The sequence below is a fragment of the Wyeomyia smithii genome, chromosome 2, assembly GCF_029784165.1.
Source record: "Wyeomyia smithii strain HCP4-BCI-WySm-NY-G18 chromosome 2, ASM2978416v1, whole genome shotgun sequence".
Classification (NCBI taxonomy): Eukaryota; Metazoa; Arthropoda; class Insecta; order Diptera; family Culicidae; genus Wyeomyia; species Wyeomyia smithii.
This window is the reverse complement of record NC_073695.1, coordinates 33,110,839-33,136,074: the sequence shown is the minus strand read 5'-3', so window position 1 is coordinate 33,136,074 and position 25,236 is coordinate 33,110,839. Positions and strand designations below refer to the sequence as shown.

Below are 25,236 nucleotides of genomic sequence, written 5' to 3'. Positions count from 1 at the left end.
AATCATAAGCTCATTAGCCCGATGAAGCTTGCACTTTTTTCCGCCCGGAATAACCAACATTTAAACTCTCACACGTTGATGTCTGTTTGAAGGGAGATTCTGGCGGCCCCCTACTTTGTCCGTACCCGAACGAGAAGGATCGATGGTTCGTTGGTGGCATCGTGTCGTGGGGCGTACGCTGTGCCCATCCCAAACTGCCCGGGGTATACGCCAATGTGCCAAAGTTTATCCCATGGATTTTGGCCCAGATTAACAACCACTCAGTGCTGCAGACGGACATCATTGGCCGATAATTGGATCCGGTTGACGGCAGCAATTGGTAAGTCATCAGCAGCAGCAAACAAAAATTGTTCCATCAGTTAGGGAAGAAGCTTATATACACATCGAGGGAAACTATTTCACTTGTGCGAAATCAATAGTTAGTAATCAACCAAGACAATAAATTTGCTATATTGGCAAAAGTGTTTTAGGATGGGGAAATAAACGACAATAAAATCCAACAGAACAATTCTAAAGAAAAATATGAAAAAAAAAGATATCGTTTTACACTAGAAAGGAATCTTTTGAAAAACGTAACGAATTCTCAGCAGTAGCCCCACAAACCCCATCAATGTTACAGCGTCCGCCACTGGGATGGACGTTAATGTTTTTAAGCTCAAGCCAAAGAAAATAAGAAATATTCTGCGAAAAAAACAACACCATAGGTGGAAAAGGACACATTACCTTCGCGACCCACACTCTCTAAGATCTAACGTGCGTTTCGTTTAACACGATTGCATACAGGGCAGTATAAAGAAAAGCTTTTCTCGTTAGCCACATAAAAAAAAATCATCCTACAAAGACAAGTGCGCTTTATGATGTGGGTGAAATGAAACGAAAGCTTCCGATGAAAATGAAGCATAACGGGATTTTCATCTTGTTCTTTATTACCTTAGTCTCGATACTACTGAGACAGATTATTCAGCAGTTCTTATTATTAATATGACTCACGTTAAAGCAATTATTTGTTCATAAATGTTTTTAACTAACTAACTTATCAGTAATAGTCTTAAGAAGAAACGTAATTCATATGGCCGGGTGCAGATAGAACCAATAAGCACATTAAATAAGGTTCTCGTTTCGCAACTTCCAGTGCTGATATTTACCATTTGCTAAATGCAAACACTTTCCGCTAGCTTCACTCATGTGCAAAATATCGTTCAAACTGTGTACCCGTTCTGTTATACCAGCCACAGCAGCCAACGGGCATCGTTTCATCTAGAGCGAAAAAAAAAAGAAAAATCAGAATTCAAAAGATCTTCTTCTTTCCCTCCTGCGCAATCTTCAGACCCCACTGGCCGAGATGTCTTCTATTCGCCACCACCGTCAAGACGCTGTCACTGCTGGTGGGCCGCCACGTGTTTGCACTTCTCCCGCTTCATTTGTTGTCCATCGGTTAGTGCTGTCGCGTGTGGAATCAGGATAAATCATTCTATTGTAGTCTTAATCCATTTTTTTCTGAATGCTGCGATAAATCGGAAATCATTTATATGCGGTAAAACTTGCAGGTAGAATGTAAGGACTTAACTATCCAGTGACTATAAATTTCAATGGTTTTAAATCTGGTTGATTCTCTGCAACCAATTCGCAAGACAACGTTCAAGTAATTCAAATTTCGAGAATATGAATTTTAATTGAGAGCTGTTGTAAATTGAATGCTTTAATTTTATTCCGTTTTTTTTAGTTTTTGCGCCGATGGCGTTCTACTTGGAACACTATTAAACACATGAATCCTCGTGTTCAGTCAGAGTCTGCGATCGAATATTTGAGCATACTATGAAAATGATGGAAAATCATATAACTGCAATAATACATGTCGTAGCAAGAAATGACTGGTTGAAATTGATCTCTTTTCCAAAGAAAATTGAATTAAACCAAATAGTTTGACTATGTTTTTTTTTTTCTGCTGGTAAAAAACCTTTTTCCAGATTCCCAGGTTATTTTAAACTAGAACAACTTCTAATATAAAATGTCTAGAACCTCGCAACTCATAATCTTTAAAACGGAGAGGGCGTTTCGTTTCACGTTTTGGACGTAAACAACATCCTCAGCAACTTCCTTCCAGGTTCCGGAAATTCGTGTACTAGCACAACCTTGAGAACTGGAAGAAGGTGTAACCATTACAAGTACCCTGTCGATCAGTGTTTTCTTCGTGGCATTCAACTTCTTCGGGTAGGCCGAACAAGTCACACCATTTTCTCGTCACATCTACTGGTGACTCTGGAAGATACCTCGATGGCAGCAAATTCCTTATCAGAACCCGATCATGAACCTAAAGATCCGATTCCTGGGTGTGATGTTTTGCATCGATGTACATTTTGGCTGTCTTCTAAAACCAATTCAGCTGAAGAACGACCGATTGTTGGATGGCGCGGAAGGGAGTACACGTAGTTGCCCTCTTCCAAATCCTATCCGGTAACTTTCAACTTCACAATCTTCAGTATTTTCAAAACGGAGCAGTTTTTGGCCAGTGTTGCAAAATTTCGACACTGTAAGATGAAACTCAAACTCTCATCACACTGATATTGAATGTCACCCGTGTCAATTCTCAGTGAAAATCATGTCAGTGATATAAATGATATGTCTTAATTAATATCGAAATTATTTGAATCCTCCCAGGCCGCAAGACTACAGAATTCGCTTCAACAAGCGGATGGTCAGGAGTTCGAATGCTAGTAGAATCAGGCCATTTTGGTTATCAAAGGGTTTTAACATGGGTTTATTCTCAAGGTCTCTACCAAGTACCCTCTTTAAGGCTGATTTCTACAGTACTCTTGCTGATTTTTATGTTAACAAAATAGATCCCTACTATAAAAATGTAGTCACAGGAACGTATGATAGTTTGCTTCAGGGAATTGTAATTATGGCGCGGTATTGGCAAGAGGGGTTTCGATGAGACTCTTTCCTTTTATCAAAATTTCTTTTGAAAAAATTGCTTTTCTTCTCCAGCGGCCTAGAGTCGTGGTGACTAGTGCCGTATTAAGAATTTTCCTCCATTTTCCTCGGTTCTGGGCTACTCGTCGCCAATTTACTAGGTATCTCTACACTCGCAGATGCTTCAACCTGGTCAAGCCACCTAGCACGTTGAGTCCTTCTGTTTCTGGTGCCGGCGAGGTCCTTGAAGAGACCCGATTTTACCGCACTCTCGTCCGATCCATCGCCGCCTCCCGACCTTCGTCAGGTGCTCAATGGGAATCTCTCCAAGTAGTACCTGCAGCTCGTTATAGATACGCCTGCACCGCTCTCCGCTTTCGGTCTGTACTCCAACAAATATTGACCGCAACACTTTCCGTTTAAATACGACTAGTGCGCGTATGTCCTCCACAAGCAGTGTCACGGTTTTAATTCCATAGAGAACTACTGGCTCCTGGATCGAAGCACCCTACGCAGGCCAAAGTAGGCCGTATTTCTAGCTTCAATACGTCGTTTAATCTCTTTACCTACACTTAAAATATTTTTCACGTTATAATTACCGGAAAAGTTATGTGAATATTTTCCACTGTCATTTTCACGTAGATTTTATGTGATTGTCATTTGAGTTCATCATGAACTGGTGAGATGATTTATCCTGTGAACCTTATTCAGTAGACATATGCGTTTTACGTAGAATTCAACTACCGGCAAAGTGAAATGCATTCGATTGTCTGGTAGCTACTACGTTTTATACAACGTATAATTTTCAATTGTGGTCTCCCGAATTCTTGAGAGACTGAAAATAGTTTTTAGAAATTATACAAATATGTTGTTTAATAAGTCGCACGGGCATGCAAAATCGCCAATTCGTAAATGAATTGAACGACATACACAATGACAAGATGATATTGCGACATTCGCCGGCGATAATTACTGTTAGCTGCAACTGTTTATGTTCAGGTAATTCCTCGCCATTTGAACTAAATCTGTGTAAAATCTGTAAGCTCGAGACTCGATGTCGGATTCTTATGGTTCTTCTAAAGCTCACTTATTGGCAAGCCATCGAGAAATTCCTTTTTATGTTCAAAGACTGAATCAGACAACAGCTTCGCCATTTTGATTCCTGTGTATTTTCGCACGAAGAGTTCACGCGAAACTTTATTTTGTTTGACGTTGCCAAGTTGACGTAGATGCTACGTGATAAAACATAGTAAGCATGTGATTTTCACGTAGATGTTATGTTTGTCACATAAATCATGCAAAATGACAGAAAATGAATATGTACAGGAAATTTCACGTAACAATAATGTGAAAATTATTTTGAGTGTACTTGTGTTATTGTCCGTGTTTTTTTTTCTCTGTGTGGACTCATCACTGCGACCAGAGACATTTTGATCTATTGTGATATTGCCCAGGTGTTTTTCTGTACTCCGCACTTCATATTATTGGCAGTATCACTATTGAAGTGAATGATACGCTTATTTTTATTTATATCCCTGCTTGTGTGTGAGAGTTTACCCTTTCATTTCAAGCTTACTGCTCTACTATACCGAGCCTCTTTTCTATCCTACCGGTATCGCCAAATTACAATTCCCTGAGCTGAGGCTACACCTTACGTTCCTCTCTGGCTAGGTTTATTCTAAGAGGGACCTATTATGTCAAGAGGAAAGAGTTTTATCGAACTCTCGTTCCTCGTGCCAATATCGCCAATTACAATTCCCTGTAGAGGGTAAATATTTCTGAAATCAGTTTTATTATAAGAAGGACTTATTTTGTCAAGAGGAAGGAGTCTTATCGAACCTCGTTCCTCCCACCAACACCGCGTCACAATCACAATTCCCTGGAGGGGCACTCAATGTTTCACCTCTGGTCAGGTTTATTATAAGTAGGACTTATATTTTTGTCAAGAGGAAGGAGTTTTATCGAAACCTCGTTCCTCCAGCCAAGACCGCATAGTTACAATTCCCTGAAGAGAACTATTATACGTTACTCAGAACTGTTTTATTATAAGAGGGACTTTTTTGTTAGGATGAAAGTCAGCAAGGGTACCATAGAATTCAGCTTAAAGGAAGGGTATGTAGTGGAGAGCCTGAGAATGAACCCATGTTAAAGTTCTTTGACAACCAAATAGCCTGATTGTACTAAGATTCGAACCCACGACCACTCGCTTATCAAAGCGGACACTGTAACCTTGCGGCTACGAAGCTCTCCAGCGAATAGACTATGAAAACATCAAGCGATATGGAGGAACCCATAAGCTCACGTAATACCACAATTTGTTACTGCCATATGGCAGCAAATGTATGATTTGTGGTAACTCTTCTCACAAAAGTGACATCTGTCCCGTGACAGAGACCCCTAGTAGTTTAGTCATGTTAGGTCAAAAATTATTGCGTCCAAACAACGTATGCATTCGTCAATACTAATCATGTGGATAATCGAGAGGCTTTAATACTGTTTAGACATCCTGTAGTTAATGTATGTGCATGTAATATTTGAAACTCAGGTAACGTACGTACGATATTGTCCTTACAGGTTATATTTCAAACTCAAAAAGCAACAAGCTTTTCATATTTAATGCAGAAAAGTCAGCCAGTTGTGATTCGGGTAGTCCTACTCCTGAGAAGATGGACTACCTATAATGATTCGTACTGCAATTAATATCAATTAACAATTCATTTTTTCTCATTATCTGTTCATCAATCAGGATTTTTAGTGTATTTGTTAAAAACATTTTACAATTTTCGCTAAGAGTTTTGCCTAGCGCCATTACATCGAAATCCCCCTCGAAATTTGACGACATTTGAAATGTCAGCCCAGTTAGCGAGCGATATTCGTTAACTGGGCTAGGCCCTCAGCCCAGTTAGCGAACGAACAGTGTTTTATACGTTACTAAGAACAGTTTTATTATAAGAGAGACTTTTTTTTGTTAGGATGAAAGTCAGCAAGGGTACTATATAGAATTCATCCTGAATGAAGGGTATATAGTCGAGAGCCTGAGAATGAACTCATGTTAAAGTCTTTGACAACCAAATGGTCTGATTCTACTAAGATTCGAACCCACGACCACTCGCTTATCAAAGCGGACTCTGTAACCTTGCCGCTACGAAGCTCTCCGTCCGTGGTTACAAGAGATGTCAAGAATATGAACTCATCTATCACTTCGAATTCATCGCCGTCTATGATCACCGTCCGTGAGAGTTCAGGGATGTTACGGATGTAATTTTTTAAACATCTGCAGATGCGGATGCGGATATGTGATTTCATGCGGATTTTCCGCATTCGCGGATGCGGATATCCGTAGCATTCCTTGTAGGTTGAAAAACGTACAGGACTCGATCCAAGCTAGCTTTGATAAGTCGTGTCAGATTATACGGAAAACCGTAGTCATGCTATGACAACTGGTCTCGATTGATGGGAATCGCAGGAATGAAGCAACAAGCGGAATAAAACAAGTGCGGAAACTTGTTGGGCATACTCATTTAATAACGAGATTAAAGTATAATATAACTGTACATAGCAAAGGAAACATGTGTAATGAAAATGAATGACAGTTCGTCTTGTAAACAGGGTTGTATAAATCAAGGATGTTACGGATGTGATTTTTCAGACATCTGCAGATGCGGATGCGGATGCGGATATGTGATTGCGGATGCAGATGTAGATGCGGATGTTAATTTTTATGCGGATGTTCCGCATTCGCTGACGCGGATGCGGAAATCCGTAGCAGCGGATGTTTTTTTTTTCAATATCCGCATTTTTTTTTTGGTACGATGCGAATGCGAATGCGGATGTCAATTTTCATGCGGATGTTCCGCATTTGCAGATGTGGATATCCGTAACATCCCTAGTATAAATAACCAGATGTTCGATGTGAATCTAGCAGGGGTTCCCACATCGATCGACTCCTTTTGCAAGGGGAGAAAGACTTTGTAGGTGGCGTTGATCAGCGTTATACCATGAAAATTGCTGCGTTGTAGCCGATCGCCCTTTTTATAAATGGGGCATACAACTACTTCCATCCATTCCTGAGGTAATCTCTCTTCCTCCCAAATTTTCCTTTGACACCGTTTGTAGGCACTCTATCCGTTGCTCAGCTATTGAAGTGATCATCGAAAAAGTGCTTCCACCTGCCGACCACCTCGCTTTCGCTTAAGACCAAGTTTCTCTCCACGTCCCTTCACATTTCCGGACTTCGTATGTAGCCCTTACGGGTTTGGTTACCTTCTCGTAAAACTTGCGCGTGTCATTACCCCAAACCGTTGCTCCAGCTCTTCACGACTAATGTTCTCCTGCTAGCGTTTCTTTCTCCTTAGAATTGTGATCGAAACTCGTTGATATTTAGCCGCATTCTCTCTTGATAGCTTCTCCAAGTTAGTTATTTCCTCTCCATCGCTTGCTGACAATACCGGTCAAACCACTCGTATTTTTTGCTCGACGTTACCTACTTACTGTGTGAAACGTACTGCCACGAGATATTAATCTGAGCCTATATTCGCACCCCGAAGGGGGCGTATTTTTGTGATGTTCACGAGAAACCGGTAATCAATGAGAACGTGGTCATCTTGGTTTGTTGTTCGGTGTTAAAGTGATCGCCAGGTGGGTTTGGGGGAAAAAAGGTGCTTCTATTAAGCAGGCCTTGGGAAGCTACGAAGTTAATGCATCGTTGGCCGTTGTCGTTCGTGTCGGTGTGTAGGTTGTAAGGCCCTATCACCGATCTATAGATCACTGCCCTTCCAACCTGGGCCTATTCCCAATAACGATCTTGATGTCCCATGGCGAGCAGCTGTCGTATGTTGCCTCCAACTGCGCGTAGAACGATTTCTTCTCATCGTCAGGTCTAACGACCTTTAATCCTCAACAAACGACCTTTAATCCTCAACAGACACACCACCTTCCAGTGAGCCTGCATTCTGTCTAGCACTCTAAAACCCGATCTCAGCTCGTTGGTTGCTCCAGCGCTCTGGTAGAACTAGGCCTTGTCACCACGGAACTTCCACACCCTCTCATTTTTGCGACAGATGCGCCACGACGCCGAACTCCGCCAACAAAATTTGACGACTGGCAGTTCCACTCGTGGTTCGTTTTTCGTTGCCTAGGTCCGTGCCGAATACTCTAAGCTCTATTTTCTAGAATTTTTGTTCAGATAAATTGCCTTACTAGGGCCACGCTACCGAGTCTCGTGATGAAGCTGCCATCTTGGCTATAGCGTTCAGCGGACCTGGAAAACAGACCCTCTGAAAAGTTTGGTTTTCATCCGAGGAGGTCACCCCCCTCACCTTCCCTGTCAGCATACGACCAAGTCCCATCAAGGGTTGATTACCATGATCTTTACTTGGTTATCGTATTCCGGCTGGAGCCACGAGGAAGTTGGGATAGGAGTTGCTGGGTAGTATGCTACAAAGCAAAAGTTCAAGCCCTAATCAACAAATGTGTCCTCTTAAAACGCACAATAATTGCTCTGACTTGACTATGATTTTTTTTTTTGCAATACATAGTGACACAATCCAACCACTTGAATAATTACTGAAGTGCATCTCGTAATTCGAAATATTTAGAAGCATATTTAGCTTAACTTGTCTTCACCAACCAATTATCATTACACAGTTCAGTTCACATTAAATTTTGGAACGAGCAAATAGTACCTACCAATAAGAATAGCACAAGTTGCTCATCAATACCCTAAAAGAGTACAATAACTGAACAATTCACGCTGCAACCAGGCCACTTGATGCTCAAGGTCTTTCAAATTTGATATAAATGCACATAGTTATTAGAAATAGAGAAAAAAATGATAATGCCATTTTTTTTATCATTATTTTGGTCATTATGGGGTGAAATAGTTTCTAGAAAAGTGAAAATTTTAGCAATTCTTGATGCTTTATTTGAGCTATATCTCTTAAATTCATTATGGAACCTACTACAAGTAGCACTTTTCTGTAAAGAGGAATGATAGGATTTTCATTTGGAGTAATCAGAATTCAAGTTTGCAATATCCCCGGGAATGGATTTCCCGAAAAACGGGAATGAAAAATCTCATTCCCCGGAATTCTCGGGAACTGGGAATGGAAAAAAAAATCTTAGCAAAATGGAGATTTCGAATAAAGTTTATTTATAAAAGGTATCAAACAATCGTTTACAATTTCATTATCAATTCGCATGAAAAACGGTTTGAAAAACAAAGCTTATTCAAGTTCACTCCAGAAATTCATGATCGATTTTTCTAGCAAATGTTAGCAGAAGGGTAGGCTTCAGGGTTTTTATGCCGTCGAACAATCGCTTCAGATCCGCTGACAATTTTTCGTTAAGCCCAAATAATGTAATTCCCTTCTATAAAACTTTGCTTAAGATCGCTGAATCACCGCTGGTGTCTGATTTCTAGGATACTTCTAAATCACCAATTCCAGCTCTTGCTACATTTCATTAGAAACTGAAGAGTCCAATACTTTTAGTTTCTTGAAGCTAAAGCTGACTGTTTGGCAGGCAGGATTTAGAGCATTTGAATGCCTACGTAATTAATGTGAAATCGCGGCCACGACCCAAGTTACTGACTGAATTTTATTAATTTATATTTTCAATTTCCATTTTTTTATCAATTCACAGGTTTCAAAATTTTTGTCAATAAACAAAGAAAAAATCAAGCAACTACCCGCTTAGTAGTAAACTCATTAGTAAACTCACAAAAAAAGACATTGGACGAAGAAAATATTTCTTAATTTTTCGTTTACTGCACATATTTTTGACAAATAATTTAAGCAAATAATTTGCAAGCAAATATTGATCGTCATTTCAAGCAAATATTTGCTTCGTATAATGCACACTTTGAAGCTACTTTACACTTTCACGACGTAAGCTTTGTGTTTTGATACAATATTTAGTTTTATTGCAATATTGTATGGAAAATTTTTCGAGGAGCTCGGGAATCCCGGGATCCCGGGAATCAATATCTCGGGATCCGGGAATCGCGGGAAAAGCTAGTTTCCGGGGAAATCGTTCTGCAGACCCTAATCATAATTTTGGCCGCCATGTCGAATTTGGCCGCCATATTGGATTATATCAGAAAAATGCAATTTTGGCCGTGTTTGCAACCACCGATTCTCGATCTGAGACCGGCATTGAAAGGCTGAGAAAGAAATCTATAAGATGCAAGAAAAAAATAGGTGAACATCAGTGTTAACCTGAAGGAATTCGAATATGAACACCCGCGTCGTGTGAGAAGCGAAAACATATTTGTTGTCCTTGAATTCGTGATCACACAAATAGCTTCAATCTAGGTCACATTAAGTGAATTTCAAAGTTGGACAGCTCTTTTATGCGTAGAATATGAACATTGATTTAATTTCAAAAATTAACTATGTGTTATTTTTGTAATACAGTGTCACTGCTACAATTCGTTACGTCATCAAAAGCATAAATTGATACAGTTCTGACAAATGAACATATCATACTTATCAACTATCAACTGTATCCAACCAGTATAAGAGATTTCTTCCGAGAGCGAAAAACAAGAGATTTATCAAGAAGTATCAACAAATGACAATAATATCACAACATACCCATCTAGCTTTATAGTATATTATAGAGACAGTATCAATTTAAATAAGTAACTGAAAGCCACAAAGTTTTAAACCACGAGCAAAACAGTAGATCAGTCAATTCCGCATTCCGGCATTACAAACACACAAGAAGGTTTATTCGTTAAATTTTTAAATAGTTTCAGAGAGCTTCAAAGTTTACATGTGTCTGACAAATAAAGATGAAACAAATGACAATAAGAAACCCATGCACAACACGAATCGAAGCACATTTTACTGAACAAAAACATACAATAATCCTAAAGTATTAGAGCAGATGAAGGGACGGCCGGTCCAGTCCGACAGTGTTGATAATTGACAAAATTTGAATATATACTGATGATTTAGCCAGTTAGATATCGTATGGAATGTTGTTGATTGCAGTATGTACTTATAAAGTAGAGAGGAATGTTTTTACAAGTATTTTATCAGAGTGAGCATGCCAAGCTTAGTTGTTATTGACGTTGCAAATGTTGATGGGTAATCTTGCCAAAAGAGTAAATTATGTAGATTGATTTGGGGGCAACGGTATATGTTGTAGTCAGCATTTTGGGTTTATTAGTTGTACAATTACTAGTGTTTGTCACTTATAAGTTGATGGTGGAAGGTTATGAGAAAATGAGAACGATGTTGGAATAGTTCTGTGCTGTGGACGCAACGCTCCACAGCAAATAATCCATTTGTCGAAAATATGAAAAAAATAATTTAAGTGTTTAGAATCGCAGCACAAAGATGAAAGGAGCCATGTACTGTAAAGAAAGTGTGATTTATTAAAACAGTTTTTATAAAGTGAATGATAGAAACAACTATCTTTTGTATTAGCTATCCTTCATAGAAAACTACTATGTAGAAAACAAGATAGAACCCTTCACCTAGTGACAAGTCGCATTTTTTTACGAATGTCAACTCTAGCAGTTCGCATACCTTACTTCGTAAAGACTATTGATAAAGAATATCTTATGGTAAAATAAATAAGCTACACTAAAAACACAATAACAAAAGTGAAACAATGAAGATCAAATCAACTAGGAAACTGCTGCATTGAGAGCCTAAAATTTATATACATATACCACTAGTAACTAATAACCATACCTAATTAAGAGGTAAACCATAAGTTTGTGAGACAAACAAAACATATTCGTTCATGTGAAGCTAACACAGCAACTGTAGCATAAGAAATTGTTTGAAACGGGGCTCCATCTAATCACACAATTACGCTTGGTATTTGTGGTAGCAAATTGTTTATACATATGCAAAAGTCGCACATCCTGGCGGAACTATTTATTAAAGCCTTTAACGAAGTTGCAAAGGACACTACAGTGTACTTTGTCGAAGCTTGCCCGATACTGCGACTAAAATATGCGAAAACTTCTTTCTAAGTTTTTTTACACTTGAATTCAACAAAAATAAAACAATAACATTGAGAAGCTTAAGGTGGTTACCATACAATACAGCTTTATATGTGCTACCAGGGGATATAGTTTACTCATCCGAACCGTTCAATGTTTTTCAATTTTTTAGCAAACACGCGTTTGCGATTATCACCGTAGCAGTTTAGTTTGATGAAAGTATACATATATTCTAAACGAAATCAACACAACAGAAAATATTTTAGTGTGCTGATAATCAGCTCACAAGTAGATTACAATGGACTAACTGTATCTAATAGACTTAAACCGATAAGTATTGTTTTAAGATGAGTTGTAAAAAAACGATAAATTTTGACAATAATTTACAAACTAAATATGCGTGGGTTTCAGCTTTAACTACACCTTAGGCGAACAAATGAAATGTTTAGGGCAACAGTAAATAACCACCCTAGAAGACGATGGAATGATTCCACTTACTAAACCGTATCTAATGATTAGTGTGTGTGTTTAATTTCCTTTGCCAAATTTAGGAGAAAGTTATTTATCATATACAGCCAAGTTGCAAAGATATCTTGTCGCATTATGTGTCACATCGTTATTTTAGCACAATTAGCACAAAGCCGCTTAGTAGCAGTCGTGGATATGGTTAATTTATCAAAATATTTTCATATAACAAATTGCAGAAACGCAACTTTTTTTCAGGTCGATACGTAAAAAAAGCACAGTATATGTTATCATTCCGACAAAATTCAAAATGTTTCAATCACAGTAAATTACGAAACAGAGAGGCATAATAAACTGGCTTATACATATACAAATCTCGTTAGCTGCTACCATCTACCAATAGATCATACACACGCAAATCTAATAGTGAAAATGATAGATTTTATGTATTTCTTCATATACAACAAAAATAAATTCATGTTTAGGAGATAAAAAATATATGCAACAGCTGAAAAGATAAAATATCATTACACTTTGAGCAGCAAGGACTAGATACAAACCATACTACGGAATAGAAAACAAACGCAGAAAAACTTTTGTGCTTTTGATATTGGAAATATATAGGAGAAATAAATATAAAAATACATAAAATACTAATATCTGTTATACAGAAAGTTGAATGTAACCCGTAAAAGAGAAAAATCAATCAAAGAAGAAACATGTATCATGCAGGATAAACCATAAAAATACACTTCTCTAGAAAGTAGTGCCAGTGTATCGAGCAAACATTCGATGGAATGACAAGCTTAATAAAACTTTTAAAACACTCTGCAATCCGTAAAGCTTTTTAGCTGCAGCAACGCATAGACACGCAAAGGTCGAATCAAAACAAACATATTATCTAAAGTAATCTCACAGTTTTGCAAAACATGAGATAAACAAATAATAAACCGAGTCACAACTGGAATAACCTAGGCTGAAAGAATTGCTCACATATTAGGAAACACGACAATAAAAATGTCCATCTCACAAGTCGATCAGTTGCAGCCTTTTAGTTGTAAACCGTAAGATCTCAGTAACATTTCACTCATTTCAGCTGAAGTTGTGTTGCGTACACTTTTACACGTACACATAATTGTATGACAAGCTCTAGTGTTCACAAAACAAAGTTTAAAAGGAACAGAATAAACCGGAGACAATATTAATAGAAGTTAAAGGCAAGCTAAACATTTTAAAAGAAATGAAACCATTGACAATACTTATTGAGAATAACATATTATAACAATACCAGTATTATGACGTTGCACAAAATAAATAAGAAAACCAACACCTGTCAATTCTGAAGAGAGAAAAAAAGCATAGCATACTACTACCGAAACGCTCCTTTCGAGCTTACCCTGTACTTTCGTTCATGGCCTCCTAGAACCTCCCTGTACGAACCATATCCCTTTCTACAGTGTTTTATATTCGTAAGTGGCGTGTGCTTTACCAAAAAAGTAGCCAGAAACTGTGCCAGCAGCATATTTACGAATGACGGTTTTCATATGTTACAAATGCAGACACACAAAAAGTATGAATTAACAAAATGTAAGTTTTAAGAGAAGTATAAACTACGCATTATTAAATAGGCGTAACACATACGCATATATTAACTAGGCGAAGAAATATTTTGTATCAACCAGATATCTTGGCAAGTACAGTACCTTTAAAAGGTAAGAGTAACTATTGCTGACTAGCAGATTGATGTATTTAATGTTGAAATAAAAAAAAAAAAAAAAAACAGAAAAACACTTGTGCAAACATAATAGACAACAAATATAAATGAAAGAAAAGTAGGAAGCTTTTTATGTAAGAAAAAAGTAGGCCGGTGTGTAGTGATTGGAAGTTATCCGAAATTCATGTTTTTCTATTCGCAAAACACGTTTTCTAAAAAAAAATCTTTTGCAACTGCACTCAAAATCATTCCGAAGCAACAATTTTGTTGATTTAGAAAAAGAAAATTCATTTTGTTCATTATTTGTCGAGCAGTTGGACAGAACAAGGTACGGAGGGGGGCAACGTGTACCATAAAAAACGCCAGTGTTACGTATGTCACCTCATCGACCAGACTCTTTTAGTGTCCATGCTACATGACCATAGAGGACCATCGGTTGAATCAGTGTTTTATTGAGCGCGTCCAATTACTTAACCGGTGGTGGTGGACCCACAGCTTGTTTATTATTCTAAAAAATTTATCCTGCTCCTTTCGACCTCTCTGTCTTCCTCGCCGTTCATTTATTTCCTTATTTATCAACAGGCCTCAAACGGCCCCAATGATAAAACTTAAAGTTTACAAACACTAAACATTTTTGAAATAATCTAAAAATAGTTGTCTCTATCTAATCCTCGAAACATTTAAGTCAAAAATATGCGACACACGATTGAACAGTCTTTGAAACCCTGTTATGGCAACATTGGCGGCAACGTTCGTTCTGCTATGGGTTAATCGGAGAAATGAACTGCCTCTTAAACTACGCAGCCTTGCTTGGATGTTGATGCGCGCTAGTGGAGATGGAGCATCACAACGTCCTGTCAAGAGATCGAATACTACTAAAGCCCGAGCTGTATTCCTTGGAGCATTTAGAGGGTCAAGACGGATGAGTTGACATCGGTTTTTGTAGCTTGGTAGTCTTAATGGATCATACCAAGGTAACTGTCGAAGGGCGTAACTAAGAAACCTGCGTTGGAGATTTTCGATTCTTTCAGCTGCATTCAAGTACACTACTGAGCAATACTCCATAACTGAGCGAACAAGCGAGCAGTATATGCTTTTTAAGCAGTCAATGTCTGTGAAGTTTCTGGTCTTTCGGAAGATGAAGCCTAAGTTCTTCGAAGCTTTGGCAATTGTGAAGTTGATATGCTGCTTAAACGTTAGCTTCACGTGTTCAACGCGAGGAACCATCACGCCAGCAACTTTGTATTCGAACTTAATTGTATACTTTCTACGTCAAAAGTAAGTCACCGAACATTTCATTGGATTTAATCCCATCCGATTCCGTTCACACCAATTGGTAATAACATCGATTTGCTGCTGGAGATTCAGTGTATTATCGTCAACTTCAATTCTGCGGAAAATCTTAGGGTCATCAGCAAACGATAGTCTCGGCCCATCGAGCGCATTATTGACGTCATTAAAATAGAGCAGAAAGATTAGCGGTCCCAGGTAACTGCCCTGAGGTATACATGAAGTGGCCGTAAATGGAGCAGAATAACTTTTAGAGATATTCACGCTGAGCTGACGATTGATTAAATAAGACTCAAACCACCTCTAAAGCGAATCACCGAAACCCATTTTTTTTTCAATTCAGCTAGGGTGATTTTATAATTGATCCTGTCGAAAGCCTCAGACGAATCAGTATATATTACGTCTGTTTGACAGTTCTTCTCAAATTTTTCGTAGACGAACGAGGTTGGCGAAAGTAGATTTGTGGCGGTTGATCGATTTGGCATAAACCCGTGTTGCTCATCGGAGATAAAGGGTTTGCAGTGGAAAAAAACCACCCCTTTGGCATCATATCACCGCTTCTTTTCATATATCTTTATCTTACTGCTGACAGCGGGCACAAATTAATTTGAGCCCAGGACATGAGTTCATTGTCATTCACTGTTACTCGGTATAGGGATGCCAAAGGCTCGAAAAAAACTGAATTCATTACCACCAGTTCAAACAGCTTTGAAACCGCGCACAATGCCGAAATTCCTCTATTGTTGTCAACGTTGCTTTTTATCTCCTTTTTTAAAGACCGGGAAGACAAAGGCAGACATCCAAAGAGTTGGATAGGTTCCGGTACGCAGTGATAAACGAAACAGGTGTCGCAGTGTCTGTAGCAAACCTTCAATACACTTCTTCAACACAATAGCAGGAATTGCAACAGGCCCAGAAGAAAGCGACGATTTTAGCTTAGAGGCAGCTGTGAGAATATTGTCGTTATCAATAAGGATATCCGTCAACATTGCGTTCGAAGGTACAAATCTTGTTGCCGCGGCCACCTGATTTAAAGAGAGTGTTTCTTCTACGAAAATACGGCTGAATTTTTTCGAGAAAAGTCTACAAAGGCCATTTGAATCAGCTTCAATTTCACCGTTATAAAACATTGTCGAAGGTAAACCAGGGTCTTTTCTTTGCTCGTTGACAAAAGATCAGAGAGCTTTTGGATTCGTTTTCAATTTCCGCTGCATGCGATGTTGATGGGCATCGAAACAGCGCCTGCTCAGTCTTTTATAATCCAGGTTCAATAGTTAATAGTTTTCGTAAAGCAAGAGAGCGATGCAGTTCAACAGCACACTAAAACGCTCCAACGCCTGGCCACCTCTGATTTATCGGTAATCTAGTTTCCCTACCGGTCGTTGCACATGACAAGGGCTGACACGTTTCGGTTCCTGATTTTGTTGACATTTTCGTTGAAGCTCCTCGCAACGTGCCTGGACAAGTAGCCCTCCGCCTTCGGAAGAACACGCTCCCAATGCTGACGTTTCTTCCGATGGAGTTGAAAACCGCTGGATGTTCAACCGTGTCTTTTCTATTGTCCTCGATTTCAATGCGTTCGACAACCGGGCACACATCATGCATACCGTTAAATAGTGATCCGAGTCAACGAACAGATGTGCTTTTGAATATTCCAGCATGCACAATAAGTCCTACAGATAGCCTTGCTTCTGGCTGCAGCGAAATTAATAACCCTAAGTCCGTTAGCGTTCGTAGTAGAGCCACCATTTACGGAGCGATAGAAGCCTTCCGCCCCGATCTTCGGATTTGCATCTTCTTGATCTTGATGTCATGTCCTGGGCACTCACTGTACGTCTTCTCAAGGAGATCATAGAACTCCTCCTTCTCATCATCGGGTCTATTATTAGTCGGTGCGTACACATTGGTTAAGCTGTAATTGAAATATTTTCCATTAATACTCATTACGCATAAACGATCACTGATCGGCCTCCATCTAATGACACGCTTCATCTGTTTCCCAATTAGCACGAAACCGACTTCTCTTTCTGCTTTCACGCCAGAACTACAGACCGGAATTAACGTTCTCCCATTTACGACCTCCACATTCACCTTTCGCAGCTCTCTAGCCATAGTACCTGCACTTGCCGGTTCAAGTAGAGTCCTTACATTCCAAACACCGAGTTTCCATGATCGTTGTCCTTTTTTTTCACCTAGGTCCATGCCGATTATTCCGTTCGGTATTATTATCAAGATAGTTCGTAGTAGTTCATTTTCGGTATACTACCTCACTAGGGCAGCGCTACCTAGCCTCGCGACGGGGCTGTCGTCTTAGGTATAGCTGGCGAGGCACCATATTTCATGTTTCAGCCGCCCGCTCTGGATCAGACGCTGTTGTATGCCACCCCTAACATGGGGAAACCGTACGAACCCTCAACCCAGTCAGCATATGACCATAGTTCCGACCGGGGGTTGGCTACCCGATCTCCTCTAAGGTTACTCGTATCCCAGTCGGCCCCTCGAGGAAGTTGAGATAGGAGTTACTGGACAAAAGTGAATGACCACAATAAGAGGATCTTAAGTGATATAGGTCCAGCCATTTACAAACCCACTCATCAGAGGATAATAGATCATAAATGTTCAAAGAAATGAGGGAACTTGCTGCGGATTTCTTAAGAAAATCAGAGTAATTGCATTTAGAGTGATTTTCAAGAGATTGCTTTATTTTGTTTTTCTGTTGAATGTATGAAAAACATTTTGAAGGTTCATATTGAAATTCCCCACAGTAATAACATATATCATGCTTTTGATTGCAAGTATTATCAAGATGATTCTTCCCAGCTCGTAGTCGGCAGCGAGGATAAAAAATTTGCCTTTAGCTTATAAGATATTTTAGACCATAGGGCATAAGACTTAATTGACTCCGTAAAACATTAATTTGTATTGTGCCGTGTCAAATAAATGTTGTGTGAAAAAAAAGATGATTCTTCCAATCTTATGGCCCAATAGGGTGGGACAAAAAATAAATGTTAGCTCCCATGCACTTTTCGTGTTCCTTATTGGTCATATAACAACTGTGTAACTTTTTAGATCGATCGGTGGAACTATAATTTTGTGCACGATTTCAAAAGTTTCCATACGATTTTATATGGGAAAATCCACTTTTTCAAAACTTATTCTCTAGAGATGTCCGGTTGGCTCCAAATAATATATCGATACATGATATTTGTAGCAAATTATCCTGGAAAAACTCTTCTGAAGACCGTAAAGCGTTACGATGCTTGTAGAAAAAGTTATTCACCCAAAACTGATTGAATGTCTGATGAACGGCTCCCCATGAAATTTTTCCAGCAACACAGCTATAGCATGCTGTTATTTCAAACTTGCGGATAAGGAATAATTTCGCATGGAATTAGGCATGAAGGTGTGATTTGTGCTCATAGTATCTTCGGAGAAGCCTCCAAAATAAATTTCACGCGATATCATTTCCGGAGTAATTTGCGATAAGGGCGCAACTGGCAAAAGATAAACATTGGGGAATACCAGTTTGAAAATATGCAAGTACATTTTCAAATCGTAATTTCAAAGGAAGTGACTAACATTAACACCAATAACGAAAATCGACGTAAAATAAACATATCTTATAGTTTCCTAACAATACTACATTAAATTCGTACATTGATGGATAAAATCTGTGCTTTTCTTCTAACCCTTATCAAACAAGCCTTAAAGCATTCTGACAACGAGATTCGTCCACCAGCGATGCCAGATTGGGAGACATGTCTTCAAATGGAAGACATTTACCCTGCGGTGAAGACATGTTTGTTTGTGAAGACAAATGGAAGACACTCAAAAATATGTGAAGACATAAGAAAAGTATGTGATATGACCTGCATTTCGCAAAGGTGGTGGCGTTGGGGAGAAATAACTTTTTCTCCAAGCATCGCAGCGCATTACGGTCTTCATAAGAGTTTTTCCCCAGAAAATTTCCTACAAATATGTATCCATATATTTTTAGGAGCCACACGGACATCTCTGAAGAATAAGTTTTGAAAAAGTGGATTTTCTTATATAAAATTGTATGGAAACTTTAAAGATCGGGCGCAAAAATATAGTTCCACCGATCGATCTGAAAGTTTACACAGTTGTTGTTGGACCCATAAGGAACACTGAAAGTGCATGGGAGCGAAAAAATAACACCATCACTTTTTCTCATATAACCGTGTCACAGTCTAATGTCCCAACTAGGGCATAGTTGTTTGCAATTCGAGCAGTTCATGACCCGCGGAATATATGAATGACAGGTACGAGAACATTGAGAATTTGGATGTGAGGTGAGGGTGAGTTGATAAAGCAGATCCTAGAAAAGTGACTTGAAAAGAATCTGACCTTTTACAAAAAACAAACCCAGCGATTGCTCAGTGTCTCAAAAAAGACTTGTGAACCTTCAATGGCCTTGTCACGCGTCACTGCCAAAGTGAACATAACTTTAAACAGATAGGTTAATGGCAAGATAATGCCCGTCGCTTTTGTAACCTAGATAGAGAACATTTACATCTCTTTCAAAAAAGGAGGCAATTCTTTGATAAATGCTCAATACAACCATTCGATATTTGTCTCATTGTCTCATTGGGACGATGCCTATATTTAGAAAAGCATTCATTCAACCTAATAGTACTACGACACCTTATCAGCTTACATTAAATCGGGACCCGCCACAAAACATCAGATCTCTGTTCGCGGTGGAAAATGTACCCAACAGGAAAAAAAAAACATCAACATAATTTGATTCCAATTATTATCTATGAAAATATTAGCAGAAATACTTGCAGATTTGTTCTTGGCTTAACAAGCGCAGATATTTATCCCATTTTGTACACTGCGATCACAATACTTCAGCACAATTGACAGTTCAAACTAGTTCCTAAAATCCACTTCGCCAGACTTGGGACGCAAACTATTAAAAAAATTCATTGGCTAGCAATAAAATTAGTGGATAAAGTAATTTTTGTGCGAAATCTTACATTTTTTGTTATCAATTTAGTCAAACCTACAGAAAATATTTCCCAATATTTCGGGTATTTAAATCAAAACTTGTATACTCATTTTGCAATTCCAATTCAGTCATATTCGGTCTAAACCTCAAGATTTTGTTTGACAATTGTTGACAGTGTGACAAATTTAGTAACCAACATCAAAATGTCATTTTTTTCCAATTTACCTATCAAATTGTTTTTACATGAGAGGGTATCTGACGGCTTCAGAAAAAAAAAAAATCATTCAATTTATAAGCAATCTCCAATATCCCCCAATCGTAGAATCTTAAATCATTTTTTTAAATAATTCTTCGGATTTGAACTTTCTTGAACCATCTTGATTCGAAGCTTTCAGATGAAAGGCCATTTCCGTTTTTCAAACAAGCTGGTTTATTCTACCAATTAGCCACCGACTCACAGTTACTCTTACTTATCCGGAATCGAATCCAAACCCTAAAATATCATAAGGTTAGAAGAGACACAAAAGCATCAAAATCGTAGGCTAATCTTACATTGCACTTGTAGGGATTGCCGGTAAGTCTCACATCTCTTGTGTACATAATACGTTCCCATCTCTGATCCATGTTACGCCGGTATGCCTATCGAAACAATTTAAGTAATTAGAGAAAACATAAATTATCGAATAAATTCCCCTGAAAAATCTCCCGATGTCTGGTAAACAGTAGAAACTGTTATGTAAAACTTGCCGTAGATTCATCGACGCCTTTTACTTACATTATCCAATGTCAGCTTGTGTAGTCCGTACAAAGCAAAACCGGGAACTGATAGTACCACTGTTACGATAGCAAACGATGGTATGATTTCGAACCACATTCTGCTGTGGGAATCGTAACTGATTCGCAAAAATTATATGTACAAATTCTGAAAAATATATCCAAACAGTACCCAGCTGCAATTTGACAGAAAGACAATCAGTGCTGCCAGCGCCGAGAAAAACCTTGGGTGTTATTTACAAACGACGTTCGTGATACCGGTGTACTCTATAGACACTATATATATAAAGACCTGCGGACTGAATCGCAGCGAGCCAAAATAACTGTCGAACGTGCGAGCCAAAATGAACATAACGAAAAATTTGTGTCAAACAAATAACAAGAATATAAAAAACCAGCGATTCCAGTGCTCCTGGCATTCACTACGCAGGTCTATATATATAGTGTCTATAGTGTCTATAGTGTACTCTACTAGAAAAGTATCCAACAAAAGTGTATGAAATACCCCTGATAGCCGTTGAATTGAATATTATCATATATCCGGACTACCTCGTGATACACACTTAGTTTATTTTACCGAACTCAGCAATCTTTTTAACGAGTTCTCAACAGCTGAGCCATCAGCAATCTGTTCACCAATTTATTTGCTTGACGAGCGCTCGGTAATTTTTCATTCTCGCTAAAACGTCAAACATAGAAGATAGCTCAGTGAAAATTTACGAAGCGTGCATCAAAAATTGCTGCATGAGTCGGTATTTACAAAGCTGACTATTCGTCACGAATTACCGAGCGTTCTGTAAATTTACAAAGCTGACGATTCGTCACAAATTACCACGCATTCTGGAAACGTAAAGTTTTTTCATGGTTACGAGAGAAATATGTACCATTGCGAAGGTTGCTATTGCAACTGTTGAATAATTTTATAAAGAAATTTCAGATTGTTTAGATCGATTATACTGGTGTTCCCAGCACATGCGAGTAAAAACTTGATACGTTTAATGTTATGATGAATACAGGCTTTTTATTGCAGGCTTCTAGTAAACTGCTCTCCTGTGGTGGAAAAATTTCCATATGCTGACTGAACAGATCGTCGTTTTCTTGTAGATTTGAAAGTAAGATATCCATTTTTTTTTGAAAATCACACGCGAAACACTTTAAAAACTCAGCTTCGGAACTTTTTGAATATTTGAAAATGGCGAACATTCGATGTTTTGTTTTGACAGATGCAGAAAAATTGCCGAACAGTATAGTAAAAAACAACAAGAGTTCAGTTAAACAATTGAAGAGTTTTCAGCAACACCTAGGTAGATGCTGACAGATCGTCAAATATTTACTGAACTTCATGAAAGTGCAGAACATACTTTAGTTTACAGAAAAGGTCAGTAATGTTTTTTGCTGAGCTCGTCAAGTGCCTTTTGCATAACGGTAATTCGGTAATAACTTCAACCGACATCAGTTATTTTTGAGAAAATTACAAAATGATCAGTATTTTCTCAAATTTACTGAACACGACCGTAATAAAAAGTACTGAACAATTAAAACGAGAATAAGTGTGTAAGGCGAAACTTACAATGACTACAAAACTCAAAAAAGACAAACGAAGTTTTCAATTACAAATTCAAATCCCAAATAACGATGGAATAATATATTAATCATCCAAATACTCTAATAAAAGCAAAATTGTTCTAGCTTTGTAAATGGTAAACCCACATACATAAGACATACGTAACACTCAGAAAGAAATCTTTCAAAAAAGTTGGTATAAAATGAACTACTCGAATGGTACCACACCCTGAATAAAATCACTGTTTGAGTTGTTTTTGAAGGCGCAGCCCTGCATTTGTCTCTTTCCTACTCGAAAAATGCTGCATTGATTTTGTAAATAACTTTTTGACAGTTCCTTATGGGATTTTCCTTTGAGCTCGATAAGGCCCAGAAAAAGAAAATTCATTTTGTTCATTATTTATCGAGCAGTTTGACAGGGCGAGGTACGGAGTACTACGGGGCAACGTGTACCAGAAAAAACGCCAGTGTTACGTTTGTCTTATGTATGTGGTAAGCCTAAAACTAAAATTTCAGTCGCTTTACATTGTATATTCGTGAATTTATAGTTTCGCCCTTTACTATGCAACTTTTTCGAACTGCTCGAAAGTATCGCCCTTTACTTTGCGCCTTATTTAGATCTGCTCGAAAGTATCGCCCTTTACTATGCGCCTTATTTTGATTTGCTCGACAGTATCGCCCTTAACTATGCGCCTTGTTTTCATTTGCTCGACAGTATCGCCCTTTACTATACGCCGTGTTTACGTTATTGTATTGGAATACGCCCTTTGCTTTTAATGTTTATTTTGTTGACAACTTTGATTCCGCCCATTCATCAAGACGAAGTCAAGTTTCGCCTTTTACTAATGTAAACAACAAAAAGGGCGTATTCCTCATTCTATTTCGTTTTGATATAAAGTAGATTTCCCCTTTAACAAACGTCGTACTTTTTAATAGTTAGAAAAGAGATACATTATTTTTTCGAAGTTTGAAGGTAGATAGAAGCTCACTTCATACGTTTTCGGTAAAATCTCTATTTGTTTACATTTTGTTAGATTCGCCCTTATCACGAAGTACTCCGGATATCAGAAACAGTATTTCGAGTAATTGGCATCTGAAGATTAACCAACCCATAAGTTCTCTGCAAGTTGCTACAGAGAATTTTGTTTCAATAGATCATTCCATCCGAAAGGTTTCCGATTTCATTAGAAAAATAATGAGAAACCAGTGATAATGAACATATCTCTATTAGAGTAAATTAATCCCGGAAAGCATTAGAACAAAAACCTTGGGAAATAAATCTAACTCCGCAAAATTTACCTTCCAGAACTGTTAAATGACGTCATCGTGCAATTATCTATATCGTTATGAACTGTTCAAATGATTTCGATTTTTCATGAGAGATAGATTACTGATTTCCATATCCACTCAATTTAAAAGAAAAAGGGCTGACTCAGTGCCGCATCGCTGAGTTCAGTTGAGGCCTAAACACAATGGATACGGTTACGATGCGTTAACGTTAATTTGACGGAAAACGTATGAAAATTGGCGCAAATGCAGCCGCAACGTATCTATTGTGTTAGGCCTTAATATCGCATGTTTGCTTGAATGTAATACTACGCCGTTTATTGGGAATTCAAAAGAGATTTATCTACCACAGCCAATCTTCTAGTATTTTTACCTGGAGGAAAATCTGAAAAAATACAAGTTCATAAAATTTGGTTTTAGTGGACAATGTGTTTGTTTATCGTTACATTTCGTGGAAATTGAGGTAATTTTTTTTTCAGAAATGTGCGCCTCAAGAATAGTTTTAGCACTCAGAATATAGTTTTCAAATTTGACTTAACCAAAGACTTCTACAGGTGTCTTAGAACACTTCAGTTTGTTTAGGGCTGCTAGAAGTGTACAATATTGATTTTGGGATCATTTTTATGTGAACAAACCGCAATTTCAGACCGTCTTCAGGAAATTTATTTTTATTTTGGTGAAAATCCAACAAATTGGTAAGTTTTTCACCAGGAACTTTCTATTCAGGACCTACTGTGTTAGACTATGCAGTTTTTTCGTTAAAATACATGGTGTTTTGTACCAAATTTTTTCCTAAAAATTTTTTCTTGATACCACTCAAAAAACCGTTTACTTCGATCTTTTCCATGCAAAATAAATGAAGTCCTACTGTTACATTCGAATTACTATGATTTTTCATTTTTTATAATTACAAAAAAAAATCAAGCTTACAATGCAGATGCAAAAAAAATGCTTCCATCGTTTTTGGGGTTAACAAGCAGTGGCAACTAAATTGCCACCAACGTTTGTGCGGTTAACGGGCAGTGGCAACTATAGTGCCACCGACATCGTGGCGTTAACGGGCAGTGGCAACTATATAGCCACCAATGTTTTTGGGGTTAACGGGCAGTGGCAACTATATTGCCACCAATTTTTTCAATTGATTCAATAGTTTATTTTTTAACAAAGGTACATTTGTGTTGTTCCTTCTGTAAGGAATACGTTTTATTGAAGTTTATGTAGATTCCTTGCGTAGTTTTCACGGCCTTATGAAGGGTTAAGATTCAAGTCATCAGTTTGAATAAAAAACTTCAA

General features: G+C 38.1%; 2 protein-coding genes across 11 annotated transcripts in view; one reads left to right on the top strand and one right to left on the bottom strand.

Moving 5' to 3' along the window:
* Nucleotides 1-14,176, top strand: part of LOC129720570 (uncharacterized) — a 116,219-nt gene extending 102,043 nt beyond the window's left edge. For all 10 annotated transcript variants that reach the window (XM_055672059.1, XM_055672050.1, XM_055672056.1 and 7 more), the window contains exon 13: nucleotides 93-14,176. In XM_055672059.1, the coding sequence (XP_055528034.1) occupies nucleotides 93-293 (201 nt within the window). In that variant the 3' untranslated portion in view covers nucleotides 294-14,176. The remainder of the gene's footprint in view (nucleotides 1-92) is intronic.
* A 6,549-nt stretch (nucleotides 14,177-20,725) lies between these two features.
* Nucleotides 20,726-21,298, bottom strand: LOC129722983 (uncharacterized). Its single transcript, XM_055676888.1, has 3 exons — nucleotides 21,095-21,298; nucleotides 20,872-20,958; nucleotides 20,726-20,812 (listed from the first exon to the last, which is right to left on the bottom strand). Exons 1-3 carry the CDS (start codon nucleotides 21,191-21,193, stop codon nucleotides 20,786-20,788), a joined length of 213 nt encoding a protein of 70 aa, XP_055532863.1. The 5' UTR covers nucleotides 21,194-21,298; the 3' UTR covers nucleotides 20,726-20,785.
* Nucleotides 21,299-25,236: the final 3,938 nt, after the last annotated feature.